Raw genomic sequence first — 18776 nt, 5'->3', positions numbered from 1 at the left:
AACAAAAAAATGAAGTGTAAAGTGATTTTTTCTCCCCTCCCTTTAAAGTTTTTACACTTATATCCTATCACCCTGTATAAGCAGAGTTTTTGTAACTTAATCTTTCATACATAAAGCATATTATAGGCTTTTATGAACCCACTACTCCCATATTATGAATCTTTATTTACGACTGTTTTATAAATAAATAAATACATAAATAAATAAAATCGAAAATAAAAACCAATGTACATCTAATAGTGATTTATTTAATTCTTTGCTTTGGCGTCCGCTGGTGGCAGATGCAGTTTGGCTGCAAGTTCATGGGGTACGTCGAGGTAGGTTCTCTCCAAACCCACGGTGAGGATAAGGGCCCTGAGGCGGTCCACCTCGACAGCGTCTCCTTCACTCGACCACACCGTCATCGAGGAGTTCAGAGACGCGGTTTCTCTGAGAAGATCCAAGATGACAGGTTGGCTGTTGGAAGCAAGTCCAGCACGCACCTAGAACAGGAATAACGGTTAATAAAATTACTTTTTTATGAGATTAGGCAAAGTTAAAAGTAAAAAATTGATAAATACAGGAAAAAAGGTGGGTGATGAATATCCAAGTGTGATAAAAATATTTCGACCAAGAAAATAAACAAGTATATGTCGTTTTGTACGATTCAAAGATCAAGAAATGTTATATAGTGTTTCCCATCGTTGGGCCCACGACACACGGGGGTGGGGGTGATTTGATTGTTAAGGAGGGCAGTTTTAAAGAGGTCGGTCGGTCTTAAACTAAGAAGCCCTGAATTACACCACTAAAAGTGAATACATATATATGTTTTTATAAATATATTGTGATAGGATCGTTTATCTGTCTATGCTATATTATGTATATATCCATTCTCATACCGGAAAGGTGACAGTCTGATTGACATGTTCGTTGACAAGACGTAACATGGTTCCAATTTGATCGCGACTGTACTCTCCTTCCGTGATATTGCCACCGTAGTTTGTTGTCCAGCCGACTGATAGAACAGCCCGAGGGTGCTTCGCCCCAAGCTCGAGGAACTTCAGAGGATCCACCGGCGTCGTGGTCGCATTCACCGGACCCGGCAGTATGTCCGCGTTTAGCCACAGAGGAAAGGTTATCTGAAATGGACGATATTAAAATTATATGATCCAAGCATATTTAATACCTTTATTTAAGTAGACATATACAGCCTTAAATATTGGTTTATAAAATATAAAATTGCATAGAGTGTTTAGGTGACATTCATTTGTAGTTTTTTTTTGTGTTAAAAATGTCAAACATTTTATGAAATTTAACCCAAATTAGTACAGGTATAAATAACATCATATCATACCATACAGTACCCGGCGGTAAATATTGCACATCGACATTTGGAAAGAGACAATCGGCTAATTTCGGCTTCGTAGAGCACTATCTCTGTTCCACACTACCTACGTGACGTTTTGTCAGTCGTATTTCGTGCGAAATTAGTCGATTGTCTCTTTCCAAAGGTCGATGTGCAATATTTATTGTCGGGTACTCTACATGACCACTACAAGCACAAGTTTTTTCCAAAGATATCTATGGAAGATATATATATATATATATATATATATATATATATATATATATATATATATATATATGACGATATGATATATAGAGGACGCTGCTGTCGATCCTTGGAAAACTTGTTTATGAGCTGTGTCAATGCTATATCTTTAATGTGCAAAGAGTGAATTATATAAGATTGTATCTCGGGAATCTAAGACGTGACATATGATCGGAGGCCTGTCTTCAACTGCTGAACTATCATGCTCAACTGTCACTTTAGACGAACATTTTTTTTTAATGACCCCCGCTATTGGGGGCCTCTCGTACCCCTATTTATGGTGGGACAGGGACTTTATTGGCAATTTAATTTTTCACATGATTTTTTATTTTCTCTCTCTTCTTTCATATTTTACTTTCTCTTTCGGTCTATTATCTATCTTTCATGCTACATTTCTACTTTCTTACCCTTTTGCTCTGTTCATCTATCATTCTTTCCTCTTTTCTTATTACATTTTTTCATTTTACATTTTTACTTATTTTCTATAATACATTATATATCACATTTGAGTTTTATTTTATCACATTTTATCACATTTCTTATTGTATATTTGGATTTTTATTTTTTTGTATAACGTTTTTAACTATTTTCTTGCAACGAACATTTCATAGAACTAAATCACCTATATTCAGCTGCTAAAGTGATTAAGTGATTTGTCAGAAATATATACTTATCTAAGATTAGGGTGAATTAAAATACACTGCAATCAACTACGATTGTTATGACTTGTAATAAAATAAAAATCAATTCACGATCAATCAATCCAGACGCCGCGTCTATGCGCGCTATGAGAATTCATGACTTTTTTTAAATTAAGCTCGTTAAGGAATAATTGCTTTGGACACATTTCGGCAGTTAAAATCATTCAACTGCCCCAGCTGTCATCGCATTGACATATGTCAAACGAAAATATACTCTATGGCACAAATGATAAGCGTTACACTGACAGCGGAATGCACATGTGTTGCCAGTTAAATAAATTTACACTTTGGTAGTTTGTGTTAGAATGCAATTTGGATTAATTTTAAAAATGAAATGGCTTAATAAGAAATGACGGTGCGTGTGAATTATGTACAACAGTGTTGTTTCTATTATAACAATTGTTACTTATCTATGCAAGTAATAAGTTTAGATAATAATATATGATAAACGTTTAGCATGCCGTATTTTGATGTTTCAAGATGTATTCAAATTTTTGAAATATGATTTAAAAAAAGAGGTATTGCAATAAGATCATGGGTTTATTTGCACAGTATTAAACATAGTGTTAATAAAAGGAATAAAAATGTAGTAAAAAAAAACATTTGCTTTTAGTTTTCGTCCTCGTGTATGTACAATAAAATTCCACAAACAATTTTAGATTTGCCACTAGAGATATATAACCAATATTTTTGAAAAATGTATGTTATTGCATGCAAGAATACTATACTGATGTTAATGCATGGAATTAAATATTGATGCCCCTCTGGAAGCTTATTATTGTCTCAATCTTTTTAAAACTGTTTTTGAAAAGAGCAACTGTTGATTTCTCGCCGGCTCTCAGCAGAACTGCCTTCCTAGCCAGTGATTGCTTTAGAGAAAACAATGCCGGCATTTTATGTTAATTGACGATTTGAAAGTGCTTATAATAAGTTATTATTATAATTTTGATTGTTTGTAACCTGTGTTCAACCGTGCAAACGTAAACTGGCCAATGAGACCAGAAGTGACCCCAATGTATCTCACATTTTATGTAGCCTTTCGTCTCTTTTTTCTGCTAGTTACATATAGATATGTTATTATATCTTCCGAAACATATAAGTTTTTCTTTATAATAAGCAATTAAAAAATATTTTATTGAATAAGCAATAGCAAATGGTATAAATGAAGGTATCTTTAAGTAAGTAAAGAAATAGTCCCGTACCTAAACTTTGTTCGATGAATTTTAACTTCATCAATGCTGTTTATATATATATATATATATATATATATATATATATATATATATATATATATATATATATATACATATATATATATATATATATCACAATTTATATTTATCTAATAGATTCAGGAATTACATTGCGGAAGTCCATCCTAAGTAAGAAAGGGACTAATATATATCTACTTCCGCTATGCAGCAGTAATCGTGCAATAAAGTGCACCGCCCGCCAGCCGGCTGATAAATGTGCGTGCGGTAAACAATGCGAAACACAACTAACACCGTTAATTTACTCTACATGTGTTTCACCTTTCCACGGGGCATCCTCAGGAGATGTTACACCAACCAGTGCTAAACACCGAGTCTTTTATTTTATATCTAATATATAAAATTCTCGTGTCACGGTGTTCGAACTTGAACTCCTCCTAAACAGCTTGACCGACTTTTACCAAATTTTATATGCGTATTTAGTAGATCTGAAAATCGGCTACTATCTATTTTCCATACCCCTAAGTGATAAGGGTGGTCCACCCCTAAATTATTTTTTTTATTTTTTAGACAATTTTTTTGGTTTTTATTTTATTATGATACAGCATACAAGAATACATACAACAATAAATTTTCACCCCTCTACAATCAACCCTTATTTTTTTTGTTAATTAAAACCCTATTTTTTTTTACAATACAACGTTTGCGGTATCAGCTAGTATTATATAAACTTAGTATTTTATATTTGTGTAATATTATTCTTTAAAAGCCAACGTGTTAACTTACAATTTCAAATAAATATAATTTTATGTACAGTAGTAGTGTGGTTAATAGAAGGCATGACACGCTACAAAGTATCTTTACAGGTCTTCGAGCAACTCTTCGATCTACGACGATGATCTTGGTTTGAAATATACACGTCTTATTTACGATTTTTTTTTATTTTTAAACTATATCATATTCTTGACGCAAGTCAGACTGTTTACTTAAAATATTAATAACTTAGATATTTAATATTTATATGTTATTTTCATAACAAAAATAACCTGATAATAAATGCTATGCTTTTACCGAAAAATTACCAAAAAAAAATGTAATATTAAACTGGCAATACCATTTGACAGTCACTTATATGTTAATATGCAAGCAACATGGCATCATAAACTTATTTTTGTCTTAAACAGCAAAAATACGATCAAAAACTCTCTTTCGATTTATTACAATTGCAGCTACATTATCTGGTTTACGAAAAAGACGGAAATACTATATGATATTTATTTCCGGTTTACTTACTAGCAATGTTACCATTTATACTTACTTCTGGCTATAACATTTTCTAATACTCACTTCGGGTTTACTGAACTGCGCAATCTGATCCTGAGATTTTTCAAAGGCTTCAATGCTCTTAAAATCAAGCTTCACGCCCTTCTGTTTAGAGTTGCCGTTGTTGTACTGCGATACAGCGGTCAAGAAATCCCCAAGAGTTAGGTCCGAGGTGGTGGCAGGTGGGTGTGCCATGATAGGTATCGCTGGACCATCCTTGCCGGTTATATGACCCAGGACTATATCAGCTTCCAGCATAGACACATCGCCTGGAAATTAAAAACTATATAAATACAATTACCAATTTCTAAGGCACCTAAACGGAATTTGTATATATATATACCTAACTAATCTCACCATACACAAAGCATAACCTTATTTAAATTATTTGCGAATTAACTAAGATATTTTCAAGTCTGTGAAGCCTTTCCGATCTTTTCGAATACCTTCAGGATTATACCAACTTAAAGTCGATGAAAGTATCCTACCAACTTCTACCAACCTACCAACGGGTAGCGTAACATAATAACACCTCATAGCAACAGCGTATAAATCACAAAGCGTATATTCCCCGATTCATATGTTTAGTAAACCGGTTCATTAATGTTCCTGGAGTGGTTGGTCTGAGATTATCCACAAGGAACCAACCATGGTTCTATGAAAGACAGACAAAATACCTTCAGGATTATACCAACTCAAAATTGGTGAAAGTATTCTACCAAATTCTACCAACTTACCAAGCTACCAACGGGTAGCGTATCATAATAACACCTCATAGCAACAGCTTACAAATAACAAAAGCATATATTCATATGTTTAGTAAACCGGTTCGTGAATATTCCTAGAGTAGTTGGTCTGATATAATCCACAAGAAAACAACCACAGCTCTAAGAAATACAGTCAAAATACCTTCAGGACCAAATTCTACCAATTTACCAACCTACCAACGGATAGCGTAACATAATAACACCTCATAGCAACAGCTTACAAATAACAAAAGCATATATTCCCCGATTCATATGTTTAGTAAACCGGTACGTGAATGTTCCTGGAGTGGTTAATAAAATTGTTTGTAGTGGAAACGGCTGCGCTGCTCAGTTTTAACTGCCGAAGCCTAAATCTGTCAATGTAATTGTTATTAATCGCCCACAGTTCTGGGAACGAACCCGCTCGACTCGCGTACACAGTATACGCATAATCAGCATTACTGTTAATTTATATCGATTATTTTTTTGTATATCGATTTAAAAATAATCGATTATATTCATAAAACAATACAGTGTTTATATCAGAGTTCCCCAAACTGTTTTGTGTCGTAGACCCCTTGCCATGTTTTTCCGTGTTGGGTAGACCCCCTACTTACCTGATATTGTTTTCCTGTAAATTTCTAACCGTAGTGAAGTTTAGTGTTAAAAACTTAAAGTAAAAACACATGTTAATTTAATAATCCTACAACTTACATAATTTTATAAACATATACAATATTTTTTTTACTTCATAGGTACTTTTATAAATAATGTAAATGTTTTGATATTATAAGATAGTATGATGTAAGTAAATAGGTACTACCAGTGTATGTGTTGAGATCCACTATCGTGGAGCCCCATTTTCATTTCATGGACCCCCAAATTTATTTTCGCTGACGTAGACCTCTTGCAGGTTATCATAGACCCCTAGGGGTCTATATAGACCCTCGCCTACAAATATCGCTTCAATAATCGATCTTGCAGTGTCTGCTTCAAGCGACTTCCTGCAAGCTGCATCACATTTATTCACATCATTATCTACTTTATATGGAATGTGATAAGAACCCAAATGAACACACTCTATAATCACATTGAGAAGAATCTTCGAGGTTGATTTTGGAGTGTGTTTTTCATACATCCCCTATTCCTGCTATATACTTTAGTTAAATATTTAATAGTACTCCTATATGATAGTCATACTTTATATCTTTATATACCCATATGATCATTTAAAGTTACCTCTTGCGTAAGTTGAATAATATCAGAAGAACTAATAACCAAAAATTAAAATAAAAATTCATACTTTTTTGTGGTCATTTTTACAATAACCATGATATAAATTATTTCACTTTATAACAAACTTCTTAAGCCCACGGCCCACAAGAGGGCAATTTTATTGTTAAGTGGTGCAATTATAAAGTGGACTTATGTTGAATTTAACTCTTTCGATTTAATATATGTTATATATAGGGAGGCATAAGAACTTTAGAAAGGCCAAAGTTGGGATCGCACAAAAAAGGATGAAAAGTCACGGTTCAATAAAATAATGTAGCAACTAATATAAAATTAATTATTCCAAATAGTATTGTTAATATGTATAAATTTTATCTCTATCTACCCATAAGAGAAAATTGTGTAAGAAAAACTGTAAAAAAACTATAAAACGCTTTGGTGCCTTGCAGCTGGGAGAAGAAAGATCCGTATCAAATAGCGGCAACCCCCTCCCAACTGTCTGCGTTTAGTTAAAACGAAAAATAAATGCAGTAAAAAAACACTAGCGATACAAATTAGAATTTATAAAAAGAAAAATCACGGTTCAAAGGCATTGTCGCAGACAGTATGAGAGGTTGTCGCTAATGTATGGCCTTTTAAGAAAGTCCGAGGTTGGGAGATCGAACCAGAGATGATGAGATACGTAGAAGAACCAAAACAAAAGATAGAGTAGGTGACATCGCTCGTGCAACGACGAAAGAAGAAAAAAGGCGTGGGAAGATCTCCCTCTACATTGGCCGATGAGATGAGAGAAAGTCACAGGATACAGGCATCTTGCAGAGGGTGTTTCTAGATTTAAAAGAAGATGAATAATACATGGCAGTGTATAATACCGAACATATTCGCAGCAACTAATTTTACCTTGCCTGTGTATAGGATACAAAACAATACACGTGGACAAGCTTTATTCCTCCCTCTGTGTATTCGTGTTTCGCATGTAACATTAGAATCGTCAAGTTTACAAACAAAGTACAGTTTCCTTGCATTCGCTTATACACTGTGTGCTTTTAGAGCTAAAAATATTAGAATCCGTTTCACAGAGTTGCGAATTCGTCTAAACAATTCTTTATAAAACGATTCATTAGTTTTAAAATATCAATATAGTATGATATAAGTGAAAGGATAATAACAAGGATCAGGATATCTTAATAGGAAAATGAAGAGTTATAGAACAGAGATTTAGACCGGAAACTTCCGATCTGTGGACTCATCTCCGATGAAGCTGTAAAAGCCTTCGGACTATTAGCAACAACATTAACAGAGAACAAGTAATATTTAGGAATACCAGGTAAAGATCCAATTGGCTAATGTCAACTCATCACCAATTGTAAGTCACTTTCCCAAAGATCACCACGTGTCCCATCATGCGTTGCCGGCATCCAGGGGCTTCACGTAACCTTGACTATGTCGCTCCCCTCATCTATGAGAAGATATGCCAAAATCACCAGACTTGAAGAACTTGAAGATCGCAGTGCGATTTTATGGTACACAGAGGATGCCGCTGCCCATCCTCTGGAAACTTCTTCATTAACGTAGCAATCCTTTGTTATTAATGCTCAAAGTATGAATTATGTAACATTGTATCCTGGGAACTGAACCCGTGATCTACGATTGCAAGTAAGTCCTCTACTTCAGGACTATCACAGCTCAGATATAGAATAGATTATCATATACACGTAAACACACACTACGAATGCTGTTGTTTAACCTTTGGTGGAAATAAGATGGGTCGAAACTACACGGCCAAAAATATTAGATGACTAGAAGAATTTCTGATAGGACCGTCTGGATCAGTGATTCCCAAAGTGGTCTATATCGACCCCTGGGGGTCTATGATAACCAGCAAGGGGTCTACGTCAGCGAAAAAAAAATTTGGGGTCCATGAAATAAAAATGGGGGTCCTCGATAGTGAATCTCAACACATACACTGATAGTACCTATATACTTACACATACTATCTTATAATATCAAAACGTTTACATTATTTATAAAAGTACCTACGAAGTAAAAAAATTATTATATATGTCTATAAAATTGTGTTGGTATTCGCTTTGTGGTCGCAATACATTTTGGACATACACTAAACTTCACTACATTTAGAAATTTACAGGAAATCAATATCAGGTAAGTAGGGGGTCTAACCAACACGGAAAAAAATAGCAAGGGTTCTACGACACAAATAAGTTTGAGGAACTCTGGTCTGGATGTACCCTGGTCTTGGGTCTTTTTAATTACGATCTATATTTCACAGACATTAGCATCCATGCCTTTGTTTTTACATTAGTTTTTTAAATTTCGTTTCGTACGACCACTTCCTGATCCCTACTCCATATTGGCATCCTCAGGTTGAGCGCCAGTTGCGCGGCGGTTGCCATATTCGCCACATCGATAAACCTTGCGATCGCATCTTGAGTCTCGTCCGTGTAATACACGCTGGCCTGGTGTCCACCTCCAAGGTCGTCTATTCACCAGGTAGATGTCTCATGGATGCACAGACCGCGGCCCGCCGATCGAATACTGGTGGCCCACCAACAGCAAAAATAATACTCTCGTACATTCAAAAAATATTGAATTCTATTCCAGAATAAAACTAAAAAATTAATTACCTATACTTCTGGCGGCCGGCCCGCCATCAGTTTATGATTTACCCGAGTGGCCCCTAGTCTTAAGTCTGTGCAACCATGTCTTATACTGACCGGTTCGTAAATGTGTTTGTTACAATAATGTACAGAAAAGTTTGAAAATGTAAAAAAGTTACTTACTGGCTAATGCAGCATCAAGATACGTCTTGTTGTTGACAGCGTGTGCCCAGGTCACTGTTGTAAGGTTCTTCATTATTTCTTCTTCTCCGGTCACGGAAGTGGCTGTGGAAGGTGAATATTGTTAACCAATTATAATAAAAACGTCACGGTGTAGAAATATTAAATGGGAAATCCCCGTATTGTTTCGTTATACTATCACTGCCCACGAGTTCGTTCGAGTAGAATTGAAAAAAAAAATTAGCTTATCAAGATTTTTTTCATTTAAAATTTTTTCGAAAGTAGCCTTAGTTACTCCTTACTACATCAGCTAACTGCCTGTGCATTTCAGAGATTAGCAGGAATAGACAGACAGAAAAAAATAATAATTTTGATATTTGTATCGTATTTACATTTATATGCATGTAGTAAAAAGCGTTTATTTAAATATTACAAACAGATACTTCAATTTTATTCATCTGTATAGATAATCTAGGTAGTCCAAAGTTATTTGTAATACATGCATACAAACCATTATAAATATTAAAGTAATAAAATACATGAAACTGTTTTATCATATTTTCTATAAAAACCTACTAGGTGGCGCTAGTCAATAAGCCACACACTTAGTATTGGTTTTGTTTTTTTAAACCACTGTACGCGTGTAATATGTTCTAAAAAAATAAATATGATAATTATATATCACAAAAATTTTGTTTCTGTCTTACTGGATCTTGAAGAGCAGCCAACAAGCACCTGAATACAGAAATATAACACGGGAAATCCACGCATTATAGGAGTATGGTGGCGAACAATAGGTTCAAGTGAGACAAGAAATTGCGTAATATGAAAAAAAGCATTATAAAACTTGTTTTATAGGTTAGATAAGTGAATGTAAAACGTCCAAAGGATTCTGATAAAAAAAATAGAAACAGTAGCTTCAGAAAAAATATAATAATGTATGACATAGGTCTCTCTTGCAAGAAACCATCTAAGTATATAGTAGTGTGAAGAATAAATACAATTTAAATATTTCGGAATCATATGTATTTTCTTAAATTGGTAAATCGTAGAAATATCAAACAATTATTACACATAAATACTTATTTTTAAAATTATTTGTCTATTTTCATTTTAAATAATTTTCTGTTTATACTCATTTTTTTTAAATAACGATGCAATAAACTTTTTCATAATTAATTTAGTAAATAAAAATTAAAGACAGTTATTTAAAAAAATATTTACGATATTTTGAAATCAATTTTAGTTATTCAATTTCTATAATATAATGCACAATTTTGTTATTCGCATTATATATTATTAAAAACATTAACATTGTAATATAATTAAATTATTTTTATTACCAAATTTAAAAAATTACATTAGTGACATTTAGTATTATTTAAAATTTACAACTATGGCAACACTGCGGCACTTCACGTCACGATCATAACACAACACTAAACATGACAATGAATTTTCGATAAGTATAAATCTTCCCCATAATTAAATATAAATGTATATTTCCGACGCAATGGTGGTGATAATTTTATATATATAGTATGTTTAATAAAATACTCACTTCACGTAAGTACAAAAACACTGCTTGTTTTAAATAATACACGACTGTCACAACAAAGAAATAGTGTGGCGGTGGAGTTTGACGACCACAGATAAATAATTCTATGTTCTGTGCAAACATAAATTACATTTATTTTGTTTGTTTTTTTTTTTTTTAATAAAATAATACTGTAATATATTTTATTATTTCATAATGACATAAGATTATTAAATATATGAAAATTTGTGTTTATTATGCTTACTTAAAAAAACATTTATTAAAATTTCTACTTTGTTTTGTTTTTTATTTGAAAGCTTTAAATTATTTTATAGTCTAAACTAATAGCTGAAAATATTTTTAAATATAGTTTTTTAGATTTATTATTTGTCTTTGTTGATTTATTTTCCCCCTATTGACATAATTTAATATCTTTTTCAAAATAGACAAATTCGGTTAAGTAAATAGGTCATGGGTTTCAAAAATGTCGACATATACACGAATGAATTGGCACTTTTCCAAAAATTTTTTTTAACTCCATACAGTAAACAGTGATATTATTTTGCAAATGGCGGCCTTGGTCAATAGCAACTGTGGTGAAATATTGTTCTAAATTTATTTATTGGACTAAATTTCATAAAATCTGTTCTTAGCCTATTTTCAATTGGTAAAAGAAATATTTCTACCAAATTGCAAAAATTTAAAGCATTATGGTTATAGAGATATCGTGATGAGTATATTTCAGGAAATCTATGATAAATAAATCTAGTTTTTAATCGCGAGATATTTTTAAATTGACGTCATGATTTAACAACACATCAATAATTTCTGTATAAATATCTAGACGTTACTGATCTAGATATTCTAGACATCAAAGGAGCTGCTGATCTAGTCCGATATAACATAAACACACATTGCGGTGGGAAAACGGTATTCTCTCGGAGGAAGTTCTTTCAAGTTAATTTTGTGGTTTATTATTACTAAAACGGGGTCACTCGACCGCCTTTGCAAGCATGTTATGTTTGACTGAATATAGTACCGCACTGTTGCTTACTTGGTTCGCGTGTTTTGTTTACTAAAATTGTTGTTTTAATTATCCAAGGTGATTAAATTTTAAAAGAGTAAATCATGTATAAAGTGTTCATGAATTATATTACAATAATTTATTTATTATCTTTAAATGCCACAGATAACTAACTTCTGGCAGTAAAAACTCTGCAGAGCTTCCACGCCCACAATGACAGCGACTATCTCTGACAGTTAATGACAGCTGTCAAAGTTCGAATTCAAATCGGCGTTCGAATTCGAATAAAGAATCATAAACTTAAAAAATCTATTGGTGATAGTTCACAAAAAAATCCTTCAAGATGGTTTGCGCTGAGCTAAATGTTATTTCAAATTTTGACAAACAGATGATGTTATAGAAAATCCTATCGACCTAGAAAAAAATACTGGCCTTCCTAATGCTCAGGAGTTTTAAATGACAATTTCACAAGTACAATAAAGTGTTAATAACTAAATATATCACCTTTTATTATAATACATTTTAAGATATAAATTTCTCTCGTTGAAAATGTTTAAGTTCAAAGAGTTTCTCTTTGCTTATCTGTGGCCACTTATTGGCGGCAAAACGTACACGTGGCGTTGCATTTGCTTTTCATTGCTGATCTCATCCGGAAATTCCTCGCAAATTACAACTGAGTCATGCGCTAGGCAAGCAATCTTATCCTGGTATTATCAGGAATTATCCTGACAGAAAATTAATACTTGGATATAACTTTATTATATATCTCTTATAACGGTCTGACCATTACAGATTATAAATAATTATGACAGGAAAGATTTTGATAAGCTTTGTTTGCTGCCAGTTATATGGCTGGATTTAGCAACAGGTAAAAGTAAAATAAGGGAGACGAAATTAATTCAATATTTGGACATATCACTATGTTTATGATTTCAGGCATAGGATGTACAATATTGGACATAGCCACCCCCTCCATTCCCCCATATATTTAGAAAAGGACTGGTTGACTAGCATCGAACGTTTTGCAAGGCGAAAAAAGCAAATTAAAAAAAAAAAACGCCCTGGCAATTCTAGTAAGAATTATTAAAAAAAACACTACGAGGTTTGAAAACGTGCCGGCGTGAAAACAGTTCTCAACGACAACGTATTTACTTTTTTGTGTGTTCAAAAATATTGTTAACAACAGGCCAATTCATCCTCAAGTTTTATTATCTGTACATGTGTATAAATAAATAAAAATGGACTCTCTGTTCGTAATATTAAAATTACCGCTTTTTACTACACGCATATGAATATATATGTACATAAATCAACATTACATTTTTTTTTATCTGATCGATTTTGACGTTTTATACTGGTAGGTAGCTGATGTGATGAGTAACTTAGGATACTTTTATACTTCAAATTAAACAAAAAAAAAACAAATTTTATTTTGTTAAATTTCACGCAGACGAATTTGCGAGAATAGCTAGCTTGTTTTAACTTGTTTACATGATCCGCCATTTTGATTTTAATCTCTATCAATACTAATGTTATTAAAAAGTAAGGTGAAATTGTCATTTAAAACACCCTGGCATTAGGAAGTCAGGTATTTTTTTTAAGTTGGTACGACTGTCTATAACATTTGCCAAGCGTCTGTTTGTTTTTGAAGTATGTTCGAAGGTCGATGTCATACTGCATCGATTCTTCGCGAAGTTTTATTTGCCAAAAACTCAACTCATGTCGTTCCGCTGCCACCGTAATTGCATGATTTGGCTCTGTAACTTCTGGATATTCAGACTCAAAATACCAATGCGGGGACGATGTTTTGACATGATTCAGGATATAAAAACCGAATCGAAAATCTTAAGGCTATACCAGGAAAAGCCTATTCCGTCGCTTTCGACGACCTCAAAAAGCGTTGGTAAAAGTGCGTTTTATCTGACGGAGATTACTTTGAAAGAGATAAAATTGATTCGGAAGAATAAATAAAAAAAATACATTTTATAAATATATTCATTTGACTTTTTGATCACCGTAATAAATATATACATAGCCTATTAAATGCTAGTGGAATGTTGTTATAACTGTCGCAGAAAAAACAAAACAATGCAATGTTTGGAAACGAGGTAATGAATTTCGTATCTCTAGTTCCCACTGGCAAGGAGACTTGTCTTTTGATTTTTTTATTTACATCAAATGTATACATTTTACGATTATGCACATTTACTACTTCTCTCTAGTATATAATTTTCTTTATTTATGTTTTCATTACATATTTTCATTTCTTTTCATGTATAATGTAAATTAAATTTATATATTGTGTCCCCGATAAAAAATAGTTGGTTTCAGAATTAATAACTAACGTAATGATAATATAGCTAAGAAAATCGTTATAAAAATTCATATTACAGTACCCGGCGATAAATATTGCACATCGAACTTTGGAAAGAGACAACAATATATGTGTGTGTAAATATATATATATATATATATATATATATATATATATTAACGTAACATATTTCAGATTAATTACTTTAAACATTATTTACTGCATAAACAATATGTTTCGTTCATATAAATATAGTTAAATAAAAATCAGGACAGTCCGATATTAATCACGTAGAACTGGTCACCCTACCGCGCTTGTTGGATATCTCCTATCGAGGTTATCTTGACATTGTGTGGATGATAGTAAGATTCTCGGTAGCGCTCGCGCGGCTCATAATTGAAATAGTCTTGACATTGCTACATTGAAACAGCTTTCAACGAATCCATTCTTAACTCATATAAATTGATGATCCATTCAAAGTGCATTATATTGTTGCATCGATTTATATAAAAAGCTGAACGAAAAGGCAGCATGTAAACGCCAATTTGAGTAAAGACATTTTGAATTACGTTCTTTGAATTTGGAATTATGTACTTTGAATTTTGAATTACGAGCTTTGAAAGATGAAATTTAAATTTGAAAAGTCTGCATTCTAAATTACTTTTGTATGAATTAAAATTCTCTTCTGTATGGTCTGTTAAACATAGATTTTTTATAAATTAATCATAAGTAAAGAGAGTAAAGTTAGATATATAAGATTCTACAAGTACGAAGCTAACCAAATAATCAAGTTAGACAAATAAGTAGATTATTTTAAGCACATAAATGTATTTTTATACATATACTAGCCGATCCCGCAAACGTTGTTTTGCAAAAAAAAAATTAAAGTTTTTACTTAACAATTAAAAATAAGAGTTGATCGTAGAGAGGTTGTATATTTTTTTTATATGCTGTATCATAAAAAATAAAAACAAAAAAATATGTCTAAAAAAAATTGAAGGGTGAACAACCCATCAATATCACTTAGGGGTATGGAAAATAGATAGTAGCCGATTCTCAGACCTACCGAATACGCATATAAAATTAGGTAAAAACCGGTCAAGCCGTTTCGGAGGAGTACGGTAACTAACATTGCGACATGGAAATTTTATATATTAGATGACATTTACATCTGTGTTTATACTCATCATGATATATCTAGTATCATAAAGTTTAGAGACTTGAAACTTGGTGAAAATATTTATTTTACTAAGAAGAGATCAGCTAAGAATGGATTTAATGAAGTTCTACCAGCAAAGAGGAGAAGAGTACATTTAGTTCGCGGACCGGATAGCTAGTACATACGTTTTGCTGACTTGAAAATTACCTTAGCATGTTTTATTATGTTTTACAATTATATGTTAGATGTTTTTATAAATAAATAATCTAATATATAAAATTCTCGTGTCACGGTGTTCGAACTTGAACTCCTCTGAAACGGCTTGACTGATTTTTACCAAATTTAATATGCGTATTCAGTAGGTCTGAGAATCGGCTACTATCTATTTTCTATACCCCTAAGTGATAAAGATTGTTCACACTTAAAAAAAAATTTTATTTTTTTAACGAAATTTTTTGTTTTTATTTTTTTATGATACAGCATACAAGAATACATACAACCATAAATTTTCACCCCTCTACGATCAACCTTTATTTTTTATTTGTAAATTAAAATATTAATTTTTTTTTGCAAAACATCGTTTGCGGGATCAGCTAGTAATATACTAAAATTTAAATGCCCACAATAATTTGTTTCCAAGTTATTAATAGTTGTTAAAATTATAATTAAATTTTGTATTTACAAATGCATTTTATGTATGTATTTATGACATCGATACCCACGCAAAAGCTATTTGCTTTTTTTAATAAAAAGAGTGAAATGTTTAAAAATGGATAGTTTTATGCAAACAAAACGCAAGTAGGTTTTTTTAGTTTATTTGTATTAAAAACTAGTCAAATGTCTTTATGCTTCAATTACATATAAGTTCTAGATCTATTGACTAAAAAAGGAAAAGAATTTAGCATATATATAGACAGATAGAAATGAGGAAAATTGGCAAATGATTTCATATGGTACTGCGTATTTCATTTGGGCGTAGTTGACGCATGACTCAATAACATAAATTTAATTTGACCCAATCATTTATCCACTTGTGACTCGTGTTATTTGCAGAGATTTATTAATTGAGCCTCCTCACAAGGTCGTCTAGAAAGATCTGCAGTCTATTTTTGTCTTTTAACATTCGACTGTTTTCTAGAAGCTACCAAATCTACCAATCTACCAGAATAAAGTGATTTACTATTGTATGTTAATAATAAATAAATATCTGAGAGTTTGTTATGTTTTTTTATTATTGAAAAATACAGACGTAAAGGCAGTAAAATAAGGTTCAATTTAGAAATTTACATGAATATATAATTTTAACTAGGTTTTCCATTGAAATAAAACACGATATTATATTTGGATAAAAACGAAAAATTTTTTAAAGTTTACTATTTTGAAATATTACTTTCTTCACAGTTATTATTCATGCATTAATAATAATTTAGTAAGGTAAAAATAAAAAAGACATAAGTAAGTATTTAAGATATTAAATAAAACACTTGCTGTATATAGCTTTAAGAAACTGAAAATTTTATATATATATATTTTTAATTAAGATAATTTTTTGATATATATGAAATACTTTATATTAATTTACTAGCTAATTATTTGAATTTACTATGTATGCAAATTAACAATTGTATCAAACTGTCAATTTACGAATACATTTCTTCTTAAAAAAATATTTTCTCGAAATTTAAAATAGATACTAGTTCAGAAAAAAAATGACTAAATTCAACAATCTTAAAAGGAGTATTTACACATTTTTTTTTTCAATTATATAACATTTTTATGCCAGTCACAGTGAGGTACGTTCATTTTAATATTCTCATATTTCGACTGGTAACTACTCGTATATGAATATAGACATATGTAAACTCACCCAAAGCAGCAAGAATTGCTGCAAACACCATCATGGTTGGAGCGCGGTGTCTGATGCCGACGGAGGCTGGAAGGTGCATATTTGGGCAGCCGTCCCACCGTCTACTTGTGGGGAAGACAGGACGCGAGCCACCTGCTGATTGGCAAATTGTCCAATTTGTTGGGTGACAGGTTGATTGCTTCTGTTAAAATGATTCGTGCTGCCAAGGCCTGTCGGGCCGGTGCGACACGCGCATAGCCTTCGCACGCTGGTTTGCTTGTTACATAAATTCTTCTTTTATACATTTTTTTCTTTCTTCTTCAACTGTAGATTTAACCCTTAACTTGGCAGATTTTTTTAATATTACATTAATATTCATACCACTTGACTTTTAAGAATGCCAACAGAAAAAACTGAACAAGCTTTCGAAAATTAAGAAATTACCTAAACATTAACATAAATATGATTACTTTGCGTTCAAAATTGATGCCACTATTTTTTTTTTAATTCTGATGTATCTCTACAGATACATTATCAAGAAAAGGGTTAATACCACATATTAATTTACATAAACTTGATTTATCTTACTTAGGACATATATTTATCCGCGAAAAACTTCACAGTTCATATTAAAGCAAGAGTGATCAATATATATATATATATATATGTGTGTGGAATTACTATCACGCTGATTTACGTGTGAAATAGATAATTTATGAAAGGAAAAAAATGTATAATTGGCGATAAAAGAATAACTGTTTAATGGAATCAGGCGTTATTTTGCGGAAGTCCATCCTAAGTAAGAAAAGGATCAATATTTAGCCACTTCCGCAAATGCAGAGGTAGTCGTGCAACAAAATGCACCGCCCGCCAGCCCGCTGATAAATACTACCACCATTAAATCACTCAACACGTGTTTCATCCCTCCATGGGGACGGGACATCTTCAAGAGTTGTTATACCGATTAGTGCCAAACACAGAGTCACTCTATTTCACATTGTTTGCCGCATGCGCATTTATCAGCAGGCTGGCCGGCGGTGCATTATTTTGCACGACTACCTCTGCATGTGCGGAATTGGCTAAATATTGGTCCTTTCCTTAAAGAATAACTATAGAGTTTATTGACAGGTTCTAAGTTCTAGAATCAAGATTACAAACCAGTCAGTAGTATACGTGTAAATATATATTTAAATTCCTTCTTCTTTTTCTTTTCAACTGATGGACACCCATTAGAAGACCGACGAAGATGACCATTCCGCCCGCATCCAGGGATTTCCCAAGACCTTAACTATG

The 18776-nt window shown here is 32.3% G+C and overlaps 1 protein-coding gene across 1 annotated transcript; it reads right to left on the bottom strand.

The window, feature by feature from the left end:
* Positions 1-239: 239 nt before the first annotated feature.
* Positions 240-17672, bottom strand: LOC137932940 (protein FAM151A). The gene is made up of 5 exons (XM_068776630.1): positions 17505-17672; positions 9607-9708; positions 4851-5095; positions 879-1118; positions 240-482 (listed from the first exon to the last, which is right to left on the bottom strand). The coding sequence occupies exons 1-5, from the start codon at positions 17581-17583 to the stop codon at positions 249-251; spliced, it is 900 nt and encodes a 299-aa protein (XP_068632731.1). The 5' UTR covers positions 17584-17672; the 3' UTR covers positions 240-248.
* Between the last annotated feature and the right edge of the window lie 1104 nt (positions 17673-18776).

Source organism: Battus philenor, unplaced genomic scaffold, assembly GCF_028537555.1.
Source record: "Battus philenor isolate CCGP_79_NKW_IND1 unplaced genomic scaffold, ilBatPhil1.0.hap1 SCAF_12, whole genome shotgun sequence".
In the NCBI taxonomy this organism is placed as follows: domain Eukaryota; kingdom Metazoa; phylum Arthropoda; class Insecta; order Lepidoptera; family Papilionidae; genus Battus; species Battus philenor.
Note: the sequence above shows the minus strand (reverse complement) of the source record. Positions and strands in the feature narration are given on the sequence as shown.

What these genes read in the sequence shown, in the direction of transcription:
- LOC137932940 (XM_068776630.1), bottom strand. Translation starts at nt 17,583, where the DNA reads ATGCACCTTCCAGCCTCCGTCGGCATCAGACACCGCGCTCCAACCATG. An exon ending in TCTTGATGCTGCATTAGCCA is followed by an intron (nt 5,096 to 9,606) that starts GTAAGTAACTTT and finishes TTTAATTTCCAG; the next exon opens with GCGATGTGTCTATGCTGGAA. An exon ending in CGCAGTTCAGTAAACCCGAA is followed by an intron (nt 1,119 to 4,850) that starts GTGAGTATTAGA and finishes CGTCCATTTCAG; the next exon opens with ATAACCTTTCCTCTGTGGCT.